This window comes from Tupaia chinensis, unplaced genomic scaffold, assembly GCF_000334495.1.
Source record: "Tupaia chinensis unplaced genomic scaffold, TupChi_1.0 Scaffold000578_2, whole genome shotgun sequence".
NCBI classification, from domain to species: domain Eukaryota; kingdom Metazoa; phylum Chordata; class Mammalia; order Scandentia; family Tupaiidae; genus Tupaia; species Tupaia belangeri.
The window spans coordinates 4489276-4508823 of NW_006160094.1; the positions used below are offsets into that span (position 1 = coordinate 4489276).

The 19548-nt window shown below is 43.1% G+C and overlaps 1 protein-coding gene across 3 annotated transcripts in view; it reads right to left on the reverse strand.

Annotated features, from left to right (window-relative positions):
• CUL2 (cullin 2) overlaps positions 1-19548 on the reverse strand; it is a 124465-nt gene that overhangs the window by 57601 nt on the left and 47316 nt on the right. For 2 of the 3 annotated variants that reach the window (XM_006158316.3, XM_006158315.3), the window contains 2 exons: positions 12651-12756; positions 9876-9958 (listed from right to left, as the gene is read on the reverse strand). In XM_006158316.3, the coding sequence (XP_006158378.1) occupies positions 9876-9958; positions 12651-12756 (189 nt within the window). The remainder of the gene's footprint in view (positions 1-9875; positions 9959-12650; positions 12757-19548) is intronic. The other variant, XM_027775628.1, reaches the window with a different exon arrangement.

Sequence of the window (19548 nt, forward strand, 5' to 3'; positions counted from 1 at the left end):
CCGACACCCTATAGCAAAACTAAAAATATGTAAATAAATAAACAAATGAGTCAGTGTTTTCAATAGCATCTTCTAATATCTAAGGAATTCTTTTTCTTTTTTTGGAGAGGTTTTTGCTATAGGGCACATGCACTCACCAGACAGAGACAGACAGAGAGACAGAAAGGAAGAAATCATCACCCAAGGGGCATGGCCACACCGCAATCCCTTCTCCTCCATTATCCTCTTGGGATCTTGGGCACGCATGCACATGCACCCGGCGTGAGTTTAAGCCACTGGGTCCAGTACTCGAACCGCGGTCAACTACGTGGGAGTTCAGTGACATAGTCATTATGCTTCTGGTCCCAAAGAATTAATTTTTTTAATGGAAACAAGTCTTCATTAAGTAACTTTTAATATCAGAAAAACAAAACTCTTATAATTCTCTTCACAACAAATATATAATATCAGTGCTTTGGTCATCTTAAGTTAAAGACGCTTTATCATAAAATATATGGTTTTAAACTTTACTCAAATTGAATTTATAATCCCGATGACTTCCCTACATATACATAACAAAAGAGTGTAGTAAAATTAGCAAATACTAAACTATATTGATAATTTATCAAGTCTGTGGTTTTTAGACAGAGTACACGCACCAGTACATGATTCCTTGGCTTATTAGTTGCAGTGTACAATGCAACAAAATACAAAATACATGCTTGGCGAACATTCGTTCCTATCTACAAGATGGCAGCTAGAGATTAGGTTTCAATACTGACATTTAACTATCCTACAAGCAATTAGCATTACATCATAATATGCCATCAAGGCAACTATTTTTATACTGAAAAAAATCAAAATAACCGTTATTTGTAAACTTTTATATGAAATGTAACTCTTCAAGTGGAAATAAAAAATAAAATTTGTCTATTTATTATTGAATACACATACATCTACTGAGGCCAGTAGATGGCATAACGGTTACGTCTCTGGACTCCCATGGGCCTGGACCCATGGGCTTAAAAACTCAGGCCAGCCTCATGTGCACATGTGCACAAGAACCTAAGAGGAGAATGGAGGAGAAGGGATTGCAGCGTGGCCATCCCCGCAGGGGTGATTTCTAACTTTGTCTCTCTGGTGAGTGCACGTACTCTATAGCAAAATTCTCTCTTAAAAAAAAAGAATGTAAATAGTTGCTAGATTACAGTTTTAAAAGCACAGTACCCAATAAATATCAATTCTTGGCCATTAAGCAAAAAAGATAACCTCTAAATCATTATTTAATTTCAGCATAGGCCAGCAGGTGGCATGGTGGTTATGGAGTTGGATTCCCACATGACCAGTCATAGTTTGAGTCCTGGACTTAGCTGCTTACTTACTCACTTTCTCTCTCCCTCTGTCTGTTGAGCACATAAGCCCTATAACAGGTTTAAAAATAATAACAAATGAAATTAAACAATTACTATTATTAGTTAATAATAATTTCAGCATGGGGCTAGCAGGTGGCATGGTGGTTAAAGCACTGGACTCCGACATATTCGACCAAAGTTCAAGCTCCGGACCTGGAGGCTTGACAACCACGCCTGGTATGTGTGTGTGTGCCCAAAATCCTGAGACAAGAATAGAGGCAAAGGAATTATGTCATGGTTCTCTCCCGTGAGGGTGATTTCTCACTTTCTCTTTCTCTCTGTCTCTCTCCAGTGAGCACGCATCCCTCATGACAAAAACCTTAAGAAAATTAAAATAGCATGAGCAACTCTAGCCCTAAGTGAGGCCCGTGAGTACAGGGATAAAACCAGGTCTAGCTAGTGACTGCAGACACGTCCTTAGTTTCTACTCTGAAACCTTTTCACTCTAAGCAACCCTCCCCGCTTACCTCTGGTTCTGCTTTCTTAGTCTACTTTCAAAAAAAGAGGGAATGCCCCTTAACTCAACCTACCAGGATAAAGAGCCTGGTAACAAACCCAAGGATGTTACAATAAAGAATAATTACAGGCCCATTCCACTCATAGGTGAAAATTCAAAATAATGTATTAGCAAATCAACTGCAACAATGAATGTATTAAAACTATAATGGATAATGACCAACCTGGGTTTTATTCATTTTACAAGGACAGTTTGAAAATCTATAAATGTAACTTACTACATTGACTGATAGTAAAAAAAAAAAAAAAAAAAAAAAAAAAACATATGATCACTCATTTGAAGATGTCATTTTTATAAAACTCAACACCAATACAAATTAATTTCATTATTCTGATAAAAAGTATCTATTTTAAAAACTAGAGGCAGGGGTCATCAGGTGGAATAGTGGTTAAGGCATTGGACTCTCACAGGGCCAACTGAAGTTTGAATCCTGGACCTGTGGCTTCAAAATCATGCTAGGTATATGTGTGTGCATGCCTGAAATCCTGAGAGGAGAATGGAGGTGAATGAACTGCAGCATTGCCATCCCCCTGAGGGGGGTGATTTCTTGCTTTCTGTATCTCTGGCAAATGCATGCACCCTATATAAAAAATTCACAAAACAAAACAAAAACAAACAAACAAACAAAAAACCTAGAGGCAGCATCATCTTAAATGAAGAAATGTAATAGGTAACCTTTAAAATCAGCAATGACACAAAAATGCTCATTATCCACCACTTCTCTTCAACATTGCTTTGGAGGTTCTAGTCAATGCATTAAGGCAAACACACACACACACACACACACACACACACACACACACACACACGAAGGAAACAAAACTATCATTATTCGCAGATAATGACAGCTTACCATAAAAACCCCCAAATACGCACAAATTACAAAAAACAGAATTTAACAAAATGGTTGAATGTAAGATTTATAAAGTCAGATGCATTTTTACACACTAGTAGAAAACAAAACAGAACAGGATGTGGTCACCCTGCACTCCCCCCCCCCCATCTCTCCTTCCCATTAGGATTTGGGCACACATACACATGCACCCTGATGTTTTTCAAGTCTACAGGGCAGGATTCAAATCACAGTCAACCATATGAGATCTGGTTTCCTTAACCACTACACTATTAGGCCAGCCCTAGAATGTACGTTTTGAAATAGTATCAGAGGGGGACCAGCAGTTACGTAATGGCTGTGTCGCTGAACTCCCATGTAGTCGACCACGGTTCGAGTCCCAGATCCGGTGGCTTAAACTCATGCCAGGCACATGTGCGTGCATGCCCAAGATCATGAGAAAAGAGTGGAGGAGAAGGGATTGCGGTGTGGCCATCTCCCCCCCCCTCCGGGGGATGATTTCTCGCTTTCTATCTGTCTCTCTCTCTGTCTTTCTGTACAGCTTACGTGCCATATAGCAAAAACCTCCCAAAAAAAGAGAAAAGAAATAGTATCAGAGAGGGCCAATGGGTGGCATGGTGGTTAAGGTGCTGGGTGAGTCCTGGATCTGGTGACTTGCTTTTTCACTTTCCCTCTCTCTCTCTGGTGAGTACACTAGCAAGTTGAAAAACAATAATAATAATAAATAATTTTTAAAAAAGAAATAGTATCAGAGAATATCAAGTATCTTGAAATAAACTTAATAACAAGCATGTAGACTCTTTACAGACAAACCTACGGATGCTTTGAGAAGTTATTAAAGAAAGCATAATAAACAGATATGTTTATTACGTTCATGGATAGAAGACTTAATATTGTGAAGACACAGGTCAGCAAGTGGGCACAGTGGTTAAGCTGCTAGAGTCCCACATGGCCGACCATGGTTCGAGTCCCAGACCTGGTGACTTGAAGCTCATTCCAGGCATGTGTGCATACACATCCAAAATCCCAGGAGGAGAATGGAAGAGAAGGAATTGTGGTGTGTCCCCCCCGCCCCCAGCAGGGAGTGGTGATTTCTCACTTTCCCTCTCACTGTCTCTCTCTCTCTCTCTCCAGGGAGCATACACACTCTATGACAAAAACCTTAAAAACAAAAAATACTGCAAAGATACAAACTATCTCCAAACTAGCTTACAGTGTCAATTAAAATTCAATACCACACGAATTGTTCTAGGTGATATAATATGTATGCAGGAGTGCAGAGCAGCAAGAACAATTCTGGTTTCTAGAGAGGGGTTAAGGCACAACTACCTTGTTCCTGAGATAATACTGCCTAAGAAATAAAAACAGCCAACAAACAGTAAGTGTGGAGACTCATTTCTGCTTACAGTTTGCCTAATTATTCCCATGAGGACAGAGGACCCATTAAGTAAATGCAAATGCAGCAATTCTGACTCCAGGATCCAATAAACCTTTTTAAAATGACATAAAACCTTTTATGTATATGCATACCAAGTATTTTTATGTAGGAAGGTTCCACGGCTTTTGTGTTCCTGAAGAGCACATGCAAAGGTACCCTACCCTCAAAGAGAAGAAAGTCACTATACTTAAACAGAAAGGTACATCCAAACTACTGTTATCAGAAGTTACTCAGGAAAGAAAAGGAAATTCAAGGAATAAAGGAGAAAACAAATATTCACATTTAAAAAAATGATTTATGTAATTCTTATTTATTATTATTTTTCAATTTTGACATAGGGCACATGCACTCACCAGAGAGAAAGAGGGAAAGTGAAAAAGCAAGCCTCCAGGTCTGGGACTTGAACCACGGTTGGCCATGTGGGAGTTCAGCACCCCAACCACCACGCCACCAGCTGGCCCCAAAATATTCACCTTTTATGCACTGTTTAAACTGGAAAAAATTTATTTCGAAAAAGTTATAGACTCACAGGAAGTTATAAAAATAATAGAGTCTGTGTACTCACCACCAGATTTCTCCAGTGGAGCTAACTTACAAACTCTGGCACAATATCAAAACTACAAGTTAAGACTGGCAGAGCTAGCAGATGGCATAGTGGTCAAGGTTCTGAACGCCCACATGGTCAACTATGGTTCGAGTCCCAGACTTAGTGTTTTGAAACTCACACTGGGTACATTTGCATGCATGCCCAAAATCCAGAATGGAGAAGGAATTGTAGAATGGCCATCCCCCTGGGGGTGATTTCTCACTGTGTCTGTCTCTCTGGTGAGCATGTATGTGTGTGTGTGTGTGTGTGTGTGTGTGTGTGTACTTCTATGCAATTTTATCATGTGTGTAGATTCATGTCACTATTACTATATTCAAGATACAGAACTGTTCTGTTACCATAAAGGAATTTCCTCATACTATCTTAGACTCTCACACTAACCACTAATTGGTTCTCTGTTTAAACTTTTCTTTCCCCTTAACTTTATTTATTTATTTATTTTAATTTTCCCAGAGAGGGACAGAGAGAGAGAAAAAGTGAGAAAGCAAACCACCAGGTTTGAGACTCGAACCATGGTCGGCCATGTGGGAGTCCAGTGCCCTTAACCACCATGCCAACTGCCAGCCCCCTGTTTAAACTTTTAAGAAGAATATTTTTTTAGAATTACTAATACATATGTAAGAAAGAAAGCTAAAAGAAAAAAGGAGACACTCCAATAAAAATTATAAAATAAGTGAACGGACAGTTATTTAGCATAAAAACCAGTGCTAGACAAACACTGGTGTGGACTAGACGTATAAATGTCATTTGGTCAGCTTTGTAAAAATATAAGCTCCTGGCCCAGGCTGGTGGCGCAGTATATGCAAACTGAACTACAACTCTGGAAGTCACATGGCCGACCACGGGTTCAGATCCCTGAGTTGGCCTAAGACATCATGGGCACAAGTACATTTACCCATGACCAGACCGTCTGTCTTTTCCAGAATACCCCATAGTTGTATTATTTTTCTTTTTTCTTTCTTTTTTTTCCTTCTTTTTTTGAGAGGTTTTTGCTATAGGGCACGTGCACTCGCCAGAAAGACAAGAGAGAGACAGAGAGACAGAAAGGAGAAATCACCCCCCCAGGTGGGATGGCCACCCGAAATCCCTTCTCTTCATTCTCCTCTTGGGATCTTGGGCATGCACGCACATGCGCCCGGTGTGAGTTTAAGCCACCAGGTCTGGGACTCGAACCACAGTCAACTACATGGAGTCCAGCGACACAGCCGTTATGCCAACTGCTGGTCCTTGTATTATTTTTTTTATATAGAACTTCTTTCATTTTCTTCATCAAATCCATTTTTTAAAATAATTACTTAATCTAACAATAAATTTATTTTAAAAAATTTGACCAGAGAGAAAGAGAGAGAGAGAGACAGTAAGCTGCTAGATCCAGAACTTGAACGGTGGTCAGCCTTGTGGGAATCCAGCACCTTAACCACCATGCCACCTGCCGGCCCCATCAAATCCATTTTTAACAAGCTTACACACTTAAAAATGTGCTGACTTAGGGCCAGTCTGTGGTACAATAGTTAAGGTAACTGGGTTCTACATGGTCAATACCCAGTTTGAGTTGTTAACCTGTCAGCCTGAAAAACACACTGGGCAAGTGTGTGTACATGCCCAAAATCACAAAAGGAGGGAGAAAGGAGAAAGGACTGCAGCATAATTATACTCTGTGAAGGGCGTTACCATTTTTCCTCGTTCTATATCTCTCTGGAAAAATGTAGGCGCCCTCTGGCAAATTTCTAAAATTTATTTGGTTAGGGGACCAACAGGTGGCATAGTGGGGTTAAGGTGTTAGACATTCCTACATAGCCAACCTCAGTTCGAGTCCTGGACCTGGTGACTTGCTTTCTCACTTCCCCCCCCACCCCCGCTTCTCTCTGTATGTGTCTCTCTATGGTCAAATTAGAATAAATAAATGAATAAAATTCTTCAAAAAAAATTATTTGGTTGAGGGGCCAGCAGGTGGCATGGTGGTTAAGGGGCTGGACTCCCACATGGTTGACCATCATTCAAATCCCAGACTTATGGCCTGCTTTCTCTCAGCCTCTCTCTCACACGTGCACACATGCCCTATAGCAAATTAAAATAAAGAAAATTAAATAATACTTTAAAAGAAATATACTTGGTTGTAACAAAACTATATTAAGAAAGACACTTCATAAAAGTACATTTAGAAGGGGCCAACAATGGTGGTGGTTATGGCACTGGACTCCCATGTGGCCGACCATGACTTGAGTCCCAGTACTGGAAGCCTGCTTTCTCACTTTCCCTCTCTTTCTCTCTCTGCTGAGGGCATGTGATATACAACAAAAATTTTAAAAATAATAATAAATAAAAGTAAATAAATAACTTTTTTTAAAAAAAGATGTTCTACATATTTCAAATTTCAAAAAAAAAAAAAAAAGTACCTTGAGAAAATTGTAACAGTGCTGATCCCATGGCCTGGAGGTTAAGAGCACCGGATCCCACAGACAACCATGCAGTTTAAATTTCAGCTTCAGCAGGTCAGAAAACATGCCAGGCATGTGTGCATGTCCAAAAATCCAATCAGATGGAGAAACGGAGAAGAGACCCGTACAACCACACCCCACTGAGGGTGCTTTCCCCCTCTCACTCTGTAGCTTTCTGGTGAGTGCATGTACCCTCTGGGAAATAAACTCTTTTTAAAAGAGAAAATAACTTTTTAAATTTAATTATATTTTAAATGTAAAATAAATAAATTCTAAGTGAGGAAAGAAGTTCAGTTCTTAGCAAAAGACATTATGAAACTTTTTTTTCCTTAAGAATTACTTATTTAGGACCAGCAGAAAATGTAATGGTTATGTCGCTGGACTCCCACAGAGTTGACTGCGGTTTGAGTCCCAGACCTGGTGGCTTAAACTCACGCTGAACACACGTGCATGCATGCCCAAAATTCTGAAAGGAGAACGGAGGAGAAGGAACTGTGGCCTGGCCATCCCCCCTGGGGGGGTGTGATTTCTCACTTCCTATCTGTCTCTCCAATTAGCACACATGTCCTATAGCAAAAATCTCTCTCTCTTTAAACAAAAAAGGAATTATTTATTTATTTTATTTATTATTCTCCTTCAATTTGACCAGAGAGAGAGAGAGAGAGAGAGAGAGGGAGAGGGAGAAAGCAAGCTGCAGGTCTAGGACTTGAACCAGTCACCCATGTGGGGGTCCAGTGTCTCAACACCACAACTTGCTGGCTCCTATTGTAGAACATATATATCTTGTTGAAAGTATTCTTTTAGTTCATCAAAGTCAAGCAGAAAAAAGAGAAAATAAAAAAATTTGTTCTAACTACAGCTTTACAATTGCTTTTTTTGTCTATGGAAATAAAGAAATCATTAAAATTATCACAGGCAATTTTTTAAAACTGAGTTAGTAGCTGTTACCACCCACATCTAATGGTAGTAAAGTTAAATTGAGAACTTTTTTCTTTCTCCAAGCTCTTTGGCATTATCTGGTAGCATACTGTACCCCTGAGCCAGAAGCCATGGTGACTGCAGTTCGAGTCCTCCGCCCGGCTGGTCTGAACACATACCAGGTACATGCAAATACGACCAGGATCCTGGGGGCAGGACTACAGAAAGGGGCGAGCAGCGTAACAAGCACTGTTAGACAGCCTTCTCAATCTCTCTCAATCTCTCTCTCTCTCTCTCTCTCGGTACTACAAGCTCCGAAATAAATAAATAAATAATTAGAAACATTGTTTTTGTTATCCTCTTTTGTGGTGTGTGTGTACATGTGTATGCCAGTACATCTATTTTTTGTTTTTTTTTGAGAGAGATTTTGCTCTAGGGTACATGCACTCACCAGGGAGACAGGGAGAAAGAAAGAGACAGAAAGTGAGAAATTACCCCCTGGGGATGGCCATGCTGCAACCCCTTGTCCTCTTGGGATTGTGGGCACACTTACACGTGCACCCAGCATGAGTTTCAAGCTGCTGGACCCAGGACTAAAACTGCTATCAGCTAAGTGGGAGTCCAGCACCTTAAACCGCTACACCACCTGCTGCCTCCCCCGGGCACTGACTTAAACCCTAACTTCCTATTTAGAGTCAGTAGGAATAATGGTTTAACAAATTATTCCTCACATAAAAACTCCCTATCTAGCTCTTCAAGGATGGCATGGCCATTACCATACCACTGCAACTCACTGGTCTAGGCAACTCCTGTATCGGTTCCAACATCCTGGGCCTTTTTATGTTTGTGTGATGGAGTGTGCTCATTTCCCTAAAGCTGACCCAAGGGTACTGTACTCTGAGCTCTACAGAAAAACTCTGCCCCAGACCATACCCACAGAGCCAGCTGGGGCAAGAGTCAACTACTCTGGGCTGTGGGTAGGGCGGGGAGCCATCCTCTCAAAGTCCACCTCACAATAATGGGCACGGAGCTGATGCTAACATCCAGGCAGAGGCCACCGACCCACCAGAAACCTCTCTTGTCCTGACAGGTAATCCTCGTCAGGCTTAAACTGAGAGCACGTGTGCAAACAACTCGGGACGCTGTCTGCGAGGTTCAAGAGGGTTAGGATTAAAAACCACAAAATCACTCGCTTAAGAAGTTACTCATCTCTGGGACGAGCAGTTAGCGTAATGGCTATGTCGCTGGACTCCCTCGTGGTCGACCGCGGTTTGCGTCCCGGACCCAGTAGCTTAAAACTCACCCCGGGTGCGTGTGCGTGCGTGCCCAAGATCCCGAGAGGAGAATGGATGAGAAGGGATTGCGGCGCAGCCATTCCCCCTGGGGGGTGATTTCTCGATTTCTGTCTCTCTGTCTGACGAGTGCACATGCCCTAAGGCAAAAACCTCTCTCTCAAAAAAAAAAGAGAAGTTACTCATTTCCTATGTATATTTATTTGGCTATAAGTAAAGACTGAAGATGTAAATCCCTCCAAAAACAGGGGAAAAGAAGATAATGAAACAACTTTAAAATATTGGTATTAAGAAGTCAAATGAGGCTCATTAGAGTAAAATGAGACCTACACCCACTCCAATGCCATGTGGCTGCTCACAATTTTCAGACCGTAGAAAGCAGCCAAGCAGAACCGGCTCAGGGAGCAACGCCAGCACTTACTTCTTGATTTCCCGGAGCAGCATTCGGATAAGGATGGTCTGAAGTGGTTCAACCATCAATTTCCTCCACATATCCAATGCTAGCTGCCAGAAAAAACAAAAGTCATCAAGGCTGAATTACTTAGTGCTTGTTTTTAACATATGTTCTACAATTTGTATAAGTTTAAAATACCTATCAAAAGAAGTACTAACATTTCAAAATTCAAATTAAAAAAACCCAAAGGAAATTTCTGATTTAAAACAACAATGACCATCATATCATATCTGTAAGAAGAACAGAATTATTTTAACATTAACTAAAAATCTTACTGAAATAACTGATTTTTTTAAAACCCTAATTCATTGATTGGTAAATGCTTAGCACTGTGGGGTGGGCTACAGACACCAAGATATAGCAGAAACAAAGATTTGATGTTACAACAGTCAATTGCATGATGTGGCCGCTGGCTGGTGTTCTGAATTGTGAAATATTGCATTTAGACATAGAAGGTAAGTCAGCTCAGAGAATGGTAAAATGAGCCACGCCTGTACTCACGGCTTGGTTGCGTCCCCACCACCACTGCCTCAAGCGTCCTCTGCCTTGCCTCTCAGAGGGTGCCCCTCTCCTGAGCTTCGTGCTAACCAACCCATCGCTGTGCTGACGGTTCTGGCAGATGTAATGCATCCCCCACGTAATAGGTGAAGTGGGCCATTTCACGAAACCACACTGCACGTTCTATGTATGGTACTTTGAAATGAACTGTTACTGAATCCCAACCAAACTGAACATGCAGCTACAGACGCCCAGCAGGAGTGGGTCAACGGCCCGGCCTACTGCCCTGCTGTGCAAACACTAAGCACAACGCAGCCTGCCTTTCCACTGCTGACAGCACGTCCCTACGAGCCCAGTCTTCTGCCCTAGACCCACGCTGCTATTTCTGTGCACTCCCTGGCATTGTCTACAGGCTGAGAATGCCAGGCTACAGGGAGAGACGTGCTCGCAGCTCTGCTTTATAAAGCCAAGGTTTCTGAATGGCTCCGGGACCTGCCAGTTAACTGAGGGAGCCAATCCGGTAGTTTGAATCTCAGCCACAGTGGCTCAGGAAACACGTGGGGTATGCATGTATGAATGTCCAAAATCCCAACAAGATGGAGAAATGCAACGTGACCTCGTCCCATGGCGGGGGGCTTCCTCCCTCTCCTTTTCTCTCGTGAGTGGTCATGCTCTCTGGCAATAAAATTAAAAATAAAAATTCCTTCCCCAACCTAAGATTATAGGCATGTGTGTGCTCGGGCTTTGCCTTCACAAAGTTTTCAAGACATACCTTTTATACTAAAGTCTTTAAACTTCAGTATTTTCCCTATACAGTCTAGAAATTACTCTAGTACAAAAAAATTTTTTTGGTATACTCTATTCTTAACAGAATAGAGAGGCTATTTCTCTGGAATACTTTTACTCTGATCCACTGGTTATTATATTTACAAAAGTAAAAGCATCTGTCTTTCCACAAAGAACACCTTTCAATTTTTGCCTTCGTTTTCTCTTTTTAAATAACATGAAGGCAAAAAAAGAAAATGGGACTTTCTAGCTATGGCAGAAGGGCAAGCGGACAGCCTTTCTGAAAGGCAAAGTGGCAGAGCCGGCCACATTCGAGAGGTGCTCTGCCGCACCCCACGTCCGGGAGCCCGTGCGTGGACGTCTCTGCTTGTGTAAACTGTGTCCCAAGGAGTCACCTTACTGGCCTGGTCGCGAGGGAGACTTTCATACACTTCAACTTTTCCCCACCTTCGTCATTCTCCACGTATACATTACCACACCGGAGATCACCTGGTCAGTAAGCATTAACCATTTTAAAGTCTATTAAAACGATATTGATCCATTTCTTTCTAAAAGGATTATACTAATGTCAATTTCTACTAGTGCTGCACTTTGGCCGCTTATTTCCTTCACTGACACTCATCACAGCTTCACATTCACTTCTTTCTCTTTTAATCTGCTATGGGGCGAGTGTACTCGCCAGAGATAGAGCAAGAGAGAGAAAGAGAGAAAGTGAGAAAGCACTCCCTGGGGGGAATGGCCACACCAGAATCCCTTTTCCTCTCAGGATTTTGGGCATGCACCTACATGCACCCGGCATGCTTCTCCAGCTGCTCAGTACGGGATCAAACGCACAGGCGGCCATGTGGGATCCACCTGCCTGGACCGCCATGCCTCCGGCTAACCCTGCTATTCACCTCTGATTTGGTGTCTTCTCCCCCATCTGACCTGCCAGGCTCATGCGGGCAGGAACATCGTCTACTTGGTAGGATGTATTAAAACGGATAAACGAACATGGACAGAAGTGTTTCTTTTACAGTCAGTACACGCATTATAATTTTCTGTATTTAAATTTTTACCATATCCCCAAGAAACTGGATATATTACTTGAATCATACATTTCACTGTCTTAGTGAGTTTTTTTAATTATTCTTTAAGTAAGTTTGTTACACTGATAAATTTGTGTTTTTTCTCTTCTAGTCTCTCTTTTAAAAGTCTTTGTTCTTCACATTTTAATGAGCTTTCCTCACACTGCAGAACCACTAACTGTCATTCGTCCATCATTAAAATAAAAAAACACTGGTCACACCTTTTGTTTCACCTTTTGTTACTTTACTTGACATTTAGGATGTTTTTAATCTGCATAATTTAAGACAGCCAACTCAGTGTTCTTAAAATAGGAAAAAAGATATTGAATCAAATTACTACAGTGTATAAAAGACATTCGTATGGTTGCCAATCATTCAAAGAATTTCCTACCTCTCCTATTTCCATAAGTGGTTCATTCATATCTACCCCACCATAGCCATACTGAAGGTCAGCTTCTGTCAATTTATTCTTTTTAATAAACTGGGTGTTCAGATACCTGAAAAACAAATGTAATGTTTTATCAATGGATACTAAGTCAAAATCAGTAAGAAAGCAAATAACTTGCAAACTTAGAATAATTTTAGGGTTACAAATTAACTGTAAAATAGTTTTTTAATAAGCCCAAACAAATTCTGTAGAAATTAGGCGAGCCTCGGGAGTGCAAACAGTAGCTTGATTTGCAGTGCTGGAGGCCACATGGCTGACTGCAGACTGGGAACCTGAGTCAAACTGAAACATGCTGGGTATACACCCCCACCAAGATCCTTGAAACTGGAGGACTGGGAAAACGGGGCCACAGTGTGGCCACGCCCTGTCAGGAGTGCATGCCTGTCTATGTCTCTTGCTCTTGTGTGTACTAGGTCTCTATCATGGAAAAAAATTAATTATTTTAAAAATTAGAATTAGCAGCCCAACTTTCTCTTATATAAGGTCCTAAGAGACAAAGAAAAAGACTTCTAGGAGCTGGCCCCATAGCTCAGAGTTTGAGCACAGCGCTGGATCCAACATGGCTGACTGCAGTTTGACTCCCGGCCCTGCTGGCTTGGATAACATGCTGGGTGCATTGCTTGAGTGCCCAAAATCCTGACAGGATGGAATCATAGGAAAAAGGGAAGTGACATCATCATGCCCTGATGGGATATGCTTTCTTTCTCTTATTCCCTCTCTCCCTTTCCCCACCTATACTCCACCCCAAAGGTACATGCACCCTCTGGCAATTAAAGAAAATAAAAAAATAACTAAGATCTCTAGAGATGCAGATAAACTATTACCCCAGTATCACTAAAAACTCAAGGGTTTTGCTCTAAAAGTTTCCAATACGCTATAGCCAAACAGGGCTTATCCGAGGGTCGGAAAATATAACGTGCTAATTCTCAGAATCTTCTTGGTAAGATAAAGTCCACTTTTTGGGACCAGCAGTTAGCATATTGGCTATGTCGCTGGACTCCCATGTAGTTGACCGCAGTTCCAGCCCCAGACCCAATGGTTTAAACTCACCCCGGGCACGTGTGTGTGCGTGCCCAAGATCCTGAGAGGAGAATAGAGAAGGGATTGCAGCATGGCCATCCCCCCTGGGGGAGGGGGGTGATTTCTCGCTTTCTGTCTCTCTATCTCTCTATGTCTGGCGAGCGCACGCACCCTATAGCAAAAACCTCTCCAAAAAAAAAAAATGATAAAGTCCACTTTTTTAAAAAAATGAACAGCAAATGATTAGAAGATGAAAAGCGAGTCAATTCTGTAATTTATATTACATCACCAGGTTAAACATCCATCGACCGCACGATTCCACCAACTATTTTGGGAGACGACAGGATATAACATCTCCTGGAATGAACACCAGAGCAGTGTGCCTACAACCACGCACTCAAGCTCCACTTCCATGCTAATGCCAAGGCTCCACGTGCCAAGACTCACACCTGATATGGACTGAACATTTAGGTCTCTCTGGCTCACAGGTGACCAAATCATATTATGTTTTTCCTTGAAAATGACATTTAATCCCTCCCCTCCATTCTCACTGTAAATAATTAGATGCTGAATTTCTAACCGCGCATCCCAACTACAGAAACAGGATTGAAAGACAAAAGTAGGGACCAGCAGATGGCATAATGGTTACATCACTGGACTCCCAAGTAGTCAACAGCAATTCAAGTCCCAGATCAGTGGCCTGAAACTCATGCCAGGCACATGTGCGTGCATGCCCATAATTCTGAGAGGAGAATGGAGGAGTAGGGACTGCAGTGCTGACATCTACCCTGGGAGGTGATTTCTCACTTTCTGTCTCTGACTCTCCAGTGAGCACACATATCCTATAGCAAAAATCTCTCTCAAGAAAAAGGGAAGACGAAAGTAAAAGGCACAGAGTAGACAGTGAAAACGCCAGTCCCACAGTCTAACGGCTGGCTGTCAGGTCTCAGCTCCAACACCTTTCAGGCCTGCCAAAATTAACCCCAGTGTCCACCCCCAACAAATCACTGCCCGATGCACAGCTGTTTATCTCCTTCACAGCACTTGGTAACACCTGAACAACCCTGCCTTTTGAATGTTCATGTCTTCTCTAGAATGTAAGGTCTGTGAAGCAAAAACCCTGGGAAATACTAAACACATAAATGGTCACATTCCAGACCGCAGGGATAGCAAAGGCTACTATTAGGGTACAAACTTGGAAAAGCAGCCTGGAGCCATATCACAAAAGCCAGGGGACCAGCAGTTAGCGTAATGGCTATGTCACTGGACTCCCATGTAGTCAACCACGGTTCACGTCCCGGACCCGGTGGCTTAAACTCACGCCGGGCATATGTGCGTGCGTGCCCAAGATCCCGAGAGGAGAATGGAGGAGAAGGGACTGCAGCGTGGCCATCCCCCCTGGGGGTGATTTCTCGCTTTCTACCTCTCTGTCTGTCTGGCGAGTGCACGCGCCCTATAGCGAAAACCTCTCCAAAAAAAATAAAAAGCCAGAAATGCCAGGAAATAAGTGGTCGCTAACATTTACTGAGCTCGAGCCCTGCGTCAGACCTGCCGTGAGCAGTTTACATGGCTGACTACTCGGAGGTAGGCATGTGCGAGAGATTGCCGAAGACGGTGCCGCGTAGAGTGCCCACGGTGATCTGGTGGGTGGCAGAGCTGGCACAGAGTCAGTATCTCCACTCCCACTCAGCAGGTGACGGCCAAGCACAGACTATGCCAGGGACTACACAGGGTGGCACGGAAAGACGAACGAGGGAGGCCCTGTCCACAGCACGGAGCCTGCACATCTGGAAAGACGTACGAGGAACACGGCGTTGACCATGACGTGCACTTCCTCAGCAGCGGGAACTTAATTTGTCATATACCTTTACCATCTCCATCTGCCTTCCTACATGGACGCCCAGCTCCAAACCGGTTTTCTTGGCCAGCGGTGCACAGCTGTGCCAGTAAGCCCCCTGAACATCAGCACCGCCACTCTTCCTTCCGTTGTGCCTGCTGTCATCGGTCGGCCTCGTGTCCTCCTCATCTAGCCACCACCTCTCATTAGCTCCATCCACTTCTGACGCCATCTATGTGCCCTCAACGTCAACTGTGCACTTGACACTGCCTCTCTTTCCAGCTTCCGGCATCTCTAACTCCTTTAAAAACCCTGCTCTCGGGCTGTCACTTCCCGATCCCGAACTCGACGGCAAATCTCCCACACCCGTCAGTGCGGCCTCCTGAGCATGGTGGTGAGCACTAAGGAAGAGCCGCTAACTCTGCAGAGTAGGCCTGCATGTACTCATCGACTCCGAGTTCCTGAACCGTGGACTGTTTCGGTGTAGCTTCACGCGTTTTATATCTGACAGGACAAGCCACTCTACTCCTCTCACAGGAAAATTTTAAATTATATTAGTTATATCATTCTTTTTTTTTTTAAGAGGTTTTTCTATAGGGCACATGTGCTCACTGGAGAGACAGCGAGACAGTAAGTGAGAAATCACCCCCCCAGGGATTGGGGTGGCCACGCCACAATCCCTTCTCTTCCATTCTCCTCTTGGGGTCTTAGGCACACACATACACAAGCCTGGTAAGAGTTTCAAGCCACCAGGTCCAGGACTGAAACTCTGGTCAGCCACATGGGAGTCCAGCACCTTTACTGTGTCACCTGCTGGCCCCAGCAATATCTTTCTTAATCCAGAGTTATTCTTGATCATTTAAGCCTAACAGGCTTCTTTTAAAAAGTCATAATCTAAAATGTTAGTATAATTTTTTTACTTTGATATGTATAGCATGTTTATTTTATAAGTCACTGTAAGAGTTTATAATCAGGACCAACACTTGGCGTAATGGCTATGTCGCTGGAATCCCACGTAGTTGACCGCGGTTCAGGTCCCGGATCCGGTGGCTTAAACTCACGCCGGGTGCGTGTGCGTGCGTGCCCTAGATCCGAGAGAAGAATTAAAGAGAAGGGATTGCGGTGTAGCCAACGCCAGGCACATGTGTGTGCATGCCCAAGATCCTGAGAAGAGAATGGAGAAGGTGTCACTAGACTCTCATGTAGACGACTACAGTTCGAATCCCGGACCCAGTGGCTTAAACTCACGCCAGGCACATGTGTGTGCATGCCCAAGATCCTGAGAAGAGAATGGAGAAGGTGTCACTAGACTCTCATGTAGACGACTACAGTTCGAATCCCGGACCCAGTGGCTTAAACTCACGCCAGGCACATGTGTGTGCATGCCCAAGATCCTGAGAAGAGAATGGAGAAGGGATTGCGGGGTGGCCATCCCCCCTGGGGGGTGATTTCTCGCTTTCTGTCTCTCTGTCTCTCTGTCTTTCTGGTGAGCGCACACACCCTAAAATAAAAACCTCTCTAAAAAAATAAATAATAACACACGTGGGGGGCATCCAGCAGATAGAATAATAAGTTCGTTGCTGGACTCCCACATAGTTGACCACGGTTTGAGTCCTGGACCCAGTGGATTAAAACTCATGCCAGGCACATCTGCGTACATGCCCAAAATCCAGAGAGGAGAGTGGAGGAGGAGAAGGGATTGGGCCTGGCTGCCCGTGGGGGGGGGTTGCGGGAGGGGGATTTCTTGCTTTATGTCTGTCTGTCTCTCTCTCTCTCTCTCTCTCTCATGTTTCTGGTGAGTGCACATGACCTATAGCAAAAATCTCTTAAAAAAAAAAAACCGCAGGTGCAGAAACTCCTCGGGGAGACCGGGTCTTCTCGGCATGAGCGGCCCACTCTCCTTGCTTTGCTATTGCAGTGAAGCTGTCCTTCATCACACCGTGTGCCTGGGCAAGCAAATCTGACCTCAGTTTAACAAGGCCAGCCACAGGGGCACGGAGGTAACACAATACTCCACAATGATGAAGCCGTACAGGAGAAGGTCCTGGGTTCATGTCTCAAGTTTTCCCCTGTACACTCTAGACAGGGACCAGGTGCGGAAAGAAGTTTGACAGTTTTTTCCTACTTCCAAAATTCTTTCCAGAGGGCCTGGAGGGAGCCACTCCCACAAACATTAACAGACCACTCTGACCCATTGGTAACAGGATTCTTCCTACATTCTGTCCATAGCAAGGTATCTTTGTAATGTGTATTTAAGCCTCTTTAACTGTTAAGTACATTCCTTTCTGATTTTTTTTTTTTTTGGAGAGGTTTTTGCTATAGGGCGCATGTGCTAGCCAGAAAGACTGTAACCTTTCTTTACAATCACCAACCTAAAAACTGTAAAACTCACCTATAACCTACATGCCTCTGCTCCCACAAGTCCCGCCTTTTTGGGCCAGACCAATGGAGAAACTCTTCACTAAGTTCCAAACTCTGTGTCTCACTCTCAGAATGGAATAGAAGGAACTCCTACCCTAACCCTGATCACTCCGACAAAGGCATGTTCTGCCTCCTCTCCCAGATCTGTGCTTAGAAACCAACCGCACTAACTATTATTTCTGCAGAGTTGGTTATTTCCATGACACCTGCACACCCATGATCCTGGGTGGCCCAGGACAGAGACAGATCACGAAGGCCTTACTGGGGCGTCTGTTTCTCTCTTGGAAAAGATAAACTTGAACATTTTTTCATAGGGGGTGGCAGGTGGCGTAGTAGTTGGGGGCATTGGACTCCCACATGGCCAGCTGCGGTTCAAGTCCCAGACCTGGCAGCTTCCTTTCCCACTTTCTCTCTTTGTGGCTCTCATTGGTCAAATTAAAAATAATAATAAGAAGAAATAAAGTTAAATAAAAACAATTCCTTTAAAAAACAGAGTGAAAAAGTTTTTCATAGAAAAATTGAATTAAAATACAAGTTTATTTCGGTGCAAAAATTTTAAAATCCACATATAGTATTTTTCATAATACAGCTTCTCAAACTTTTTGGTGACCCCTAATATTTCCTTATACGCTCTAACTAGAAACAAGAGATAGCCTGAACAACTGGCCTACCGAGCAAGTGAGATCCTAATAATCGTTTTTTTTAAAAAAATTATTTAATTTTGGCACCAGCAGATGGTATGGTGGTTACATCACTGGACTCCCACATGATCGATCATGGTTCGAGTCCTGGACCCAGTAGTTTGAAAAATCACACTGGGCATGTGTGCATGTGTGACCAAGATCCCAGGAGAAAAATGGAGGGGAAGGGACTACAGCCTGGCCATCGCCTCAGGAGGGTGATTTCTTGCTTTCTGTCTTTCTGTATCTCTCTGTCTCTCCAACAAGTGCAAGTACTCTCTAGCAAAACTATCTCTTAAAAAAACTATTTAATTTTATTTATGATTATTATTTTTTAACAGGGCATGTGCACTCATCAAAGAGAGAGAAAATGTAAGAAAGCAAGCCACTAGGTCTGGGACTTGAACCATAGTCAGCCACGTGGGAGTCTAGTGCCTCAACCACCATGCCACTTGCTGGCTACTGCCTTACTGAACAGTTTTTATCTAATTACTGCCAACAATGTGCTCTAGAAAAACGATCTCCCCACTTACTCTACCAATGTAGTTAAATAAATAACCACTGGTCACATGATGTCAACACCACAGAGGCCAAACAAAGCGTTCTCTAACTGAATCCTACAGCTCTCCGTTCTGTGTCTTCATTAAAGACAGTGACAAGTACTAAACGATTCTAGACAGGGACCAAACCTGCACTTCAGAAAAGGTAACACAAGACATTTTCAAGACAGGATGAATTAGAAAGCAAAGCTACAAGGTCAGTTTTAGAGCCCTTAATAGTCCAAGTGAGAAAAGACAGAAGGTTTGAATTAAGATATCAATGTAAAAGGAAGGGTGAATTTAAGAGCTATGAGGAAGGTCGGACCAACAGGGCGGGGTGGGGG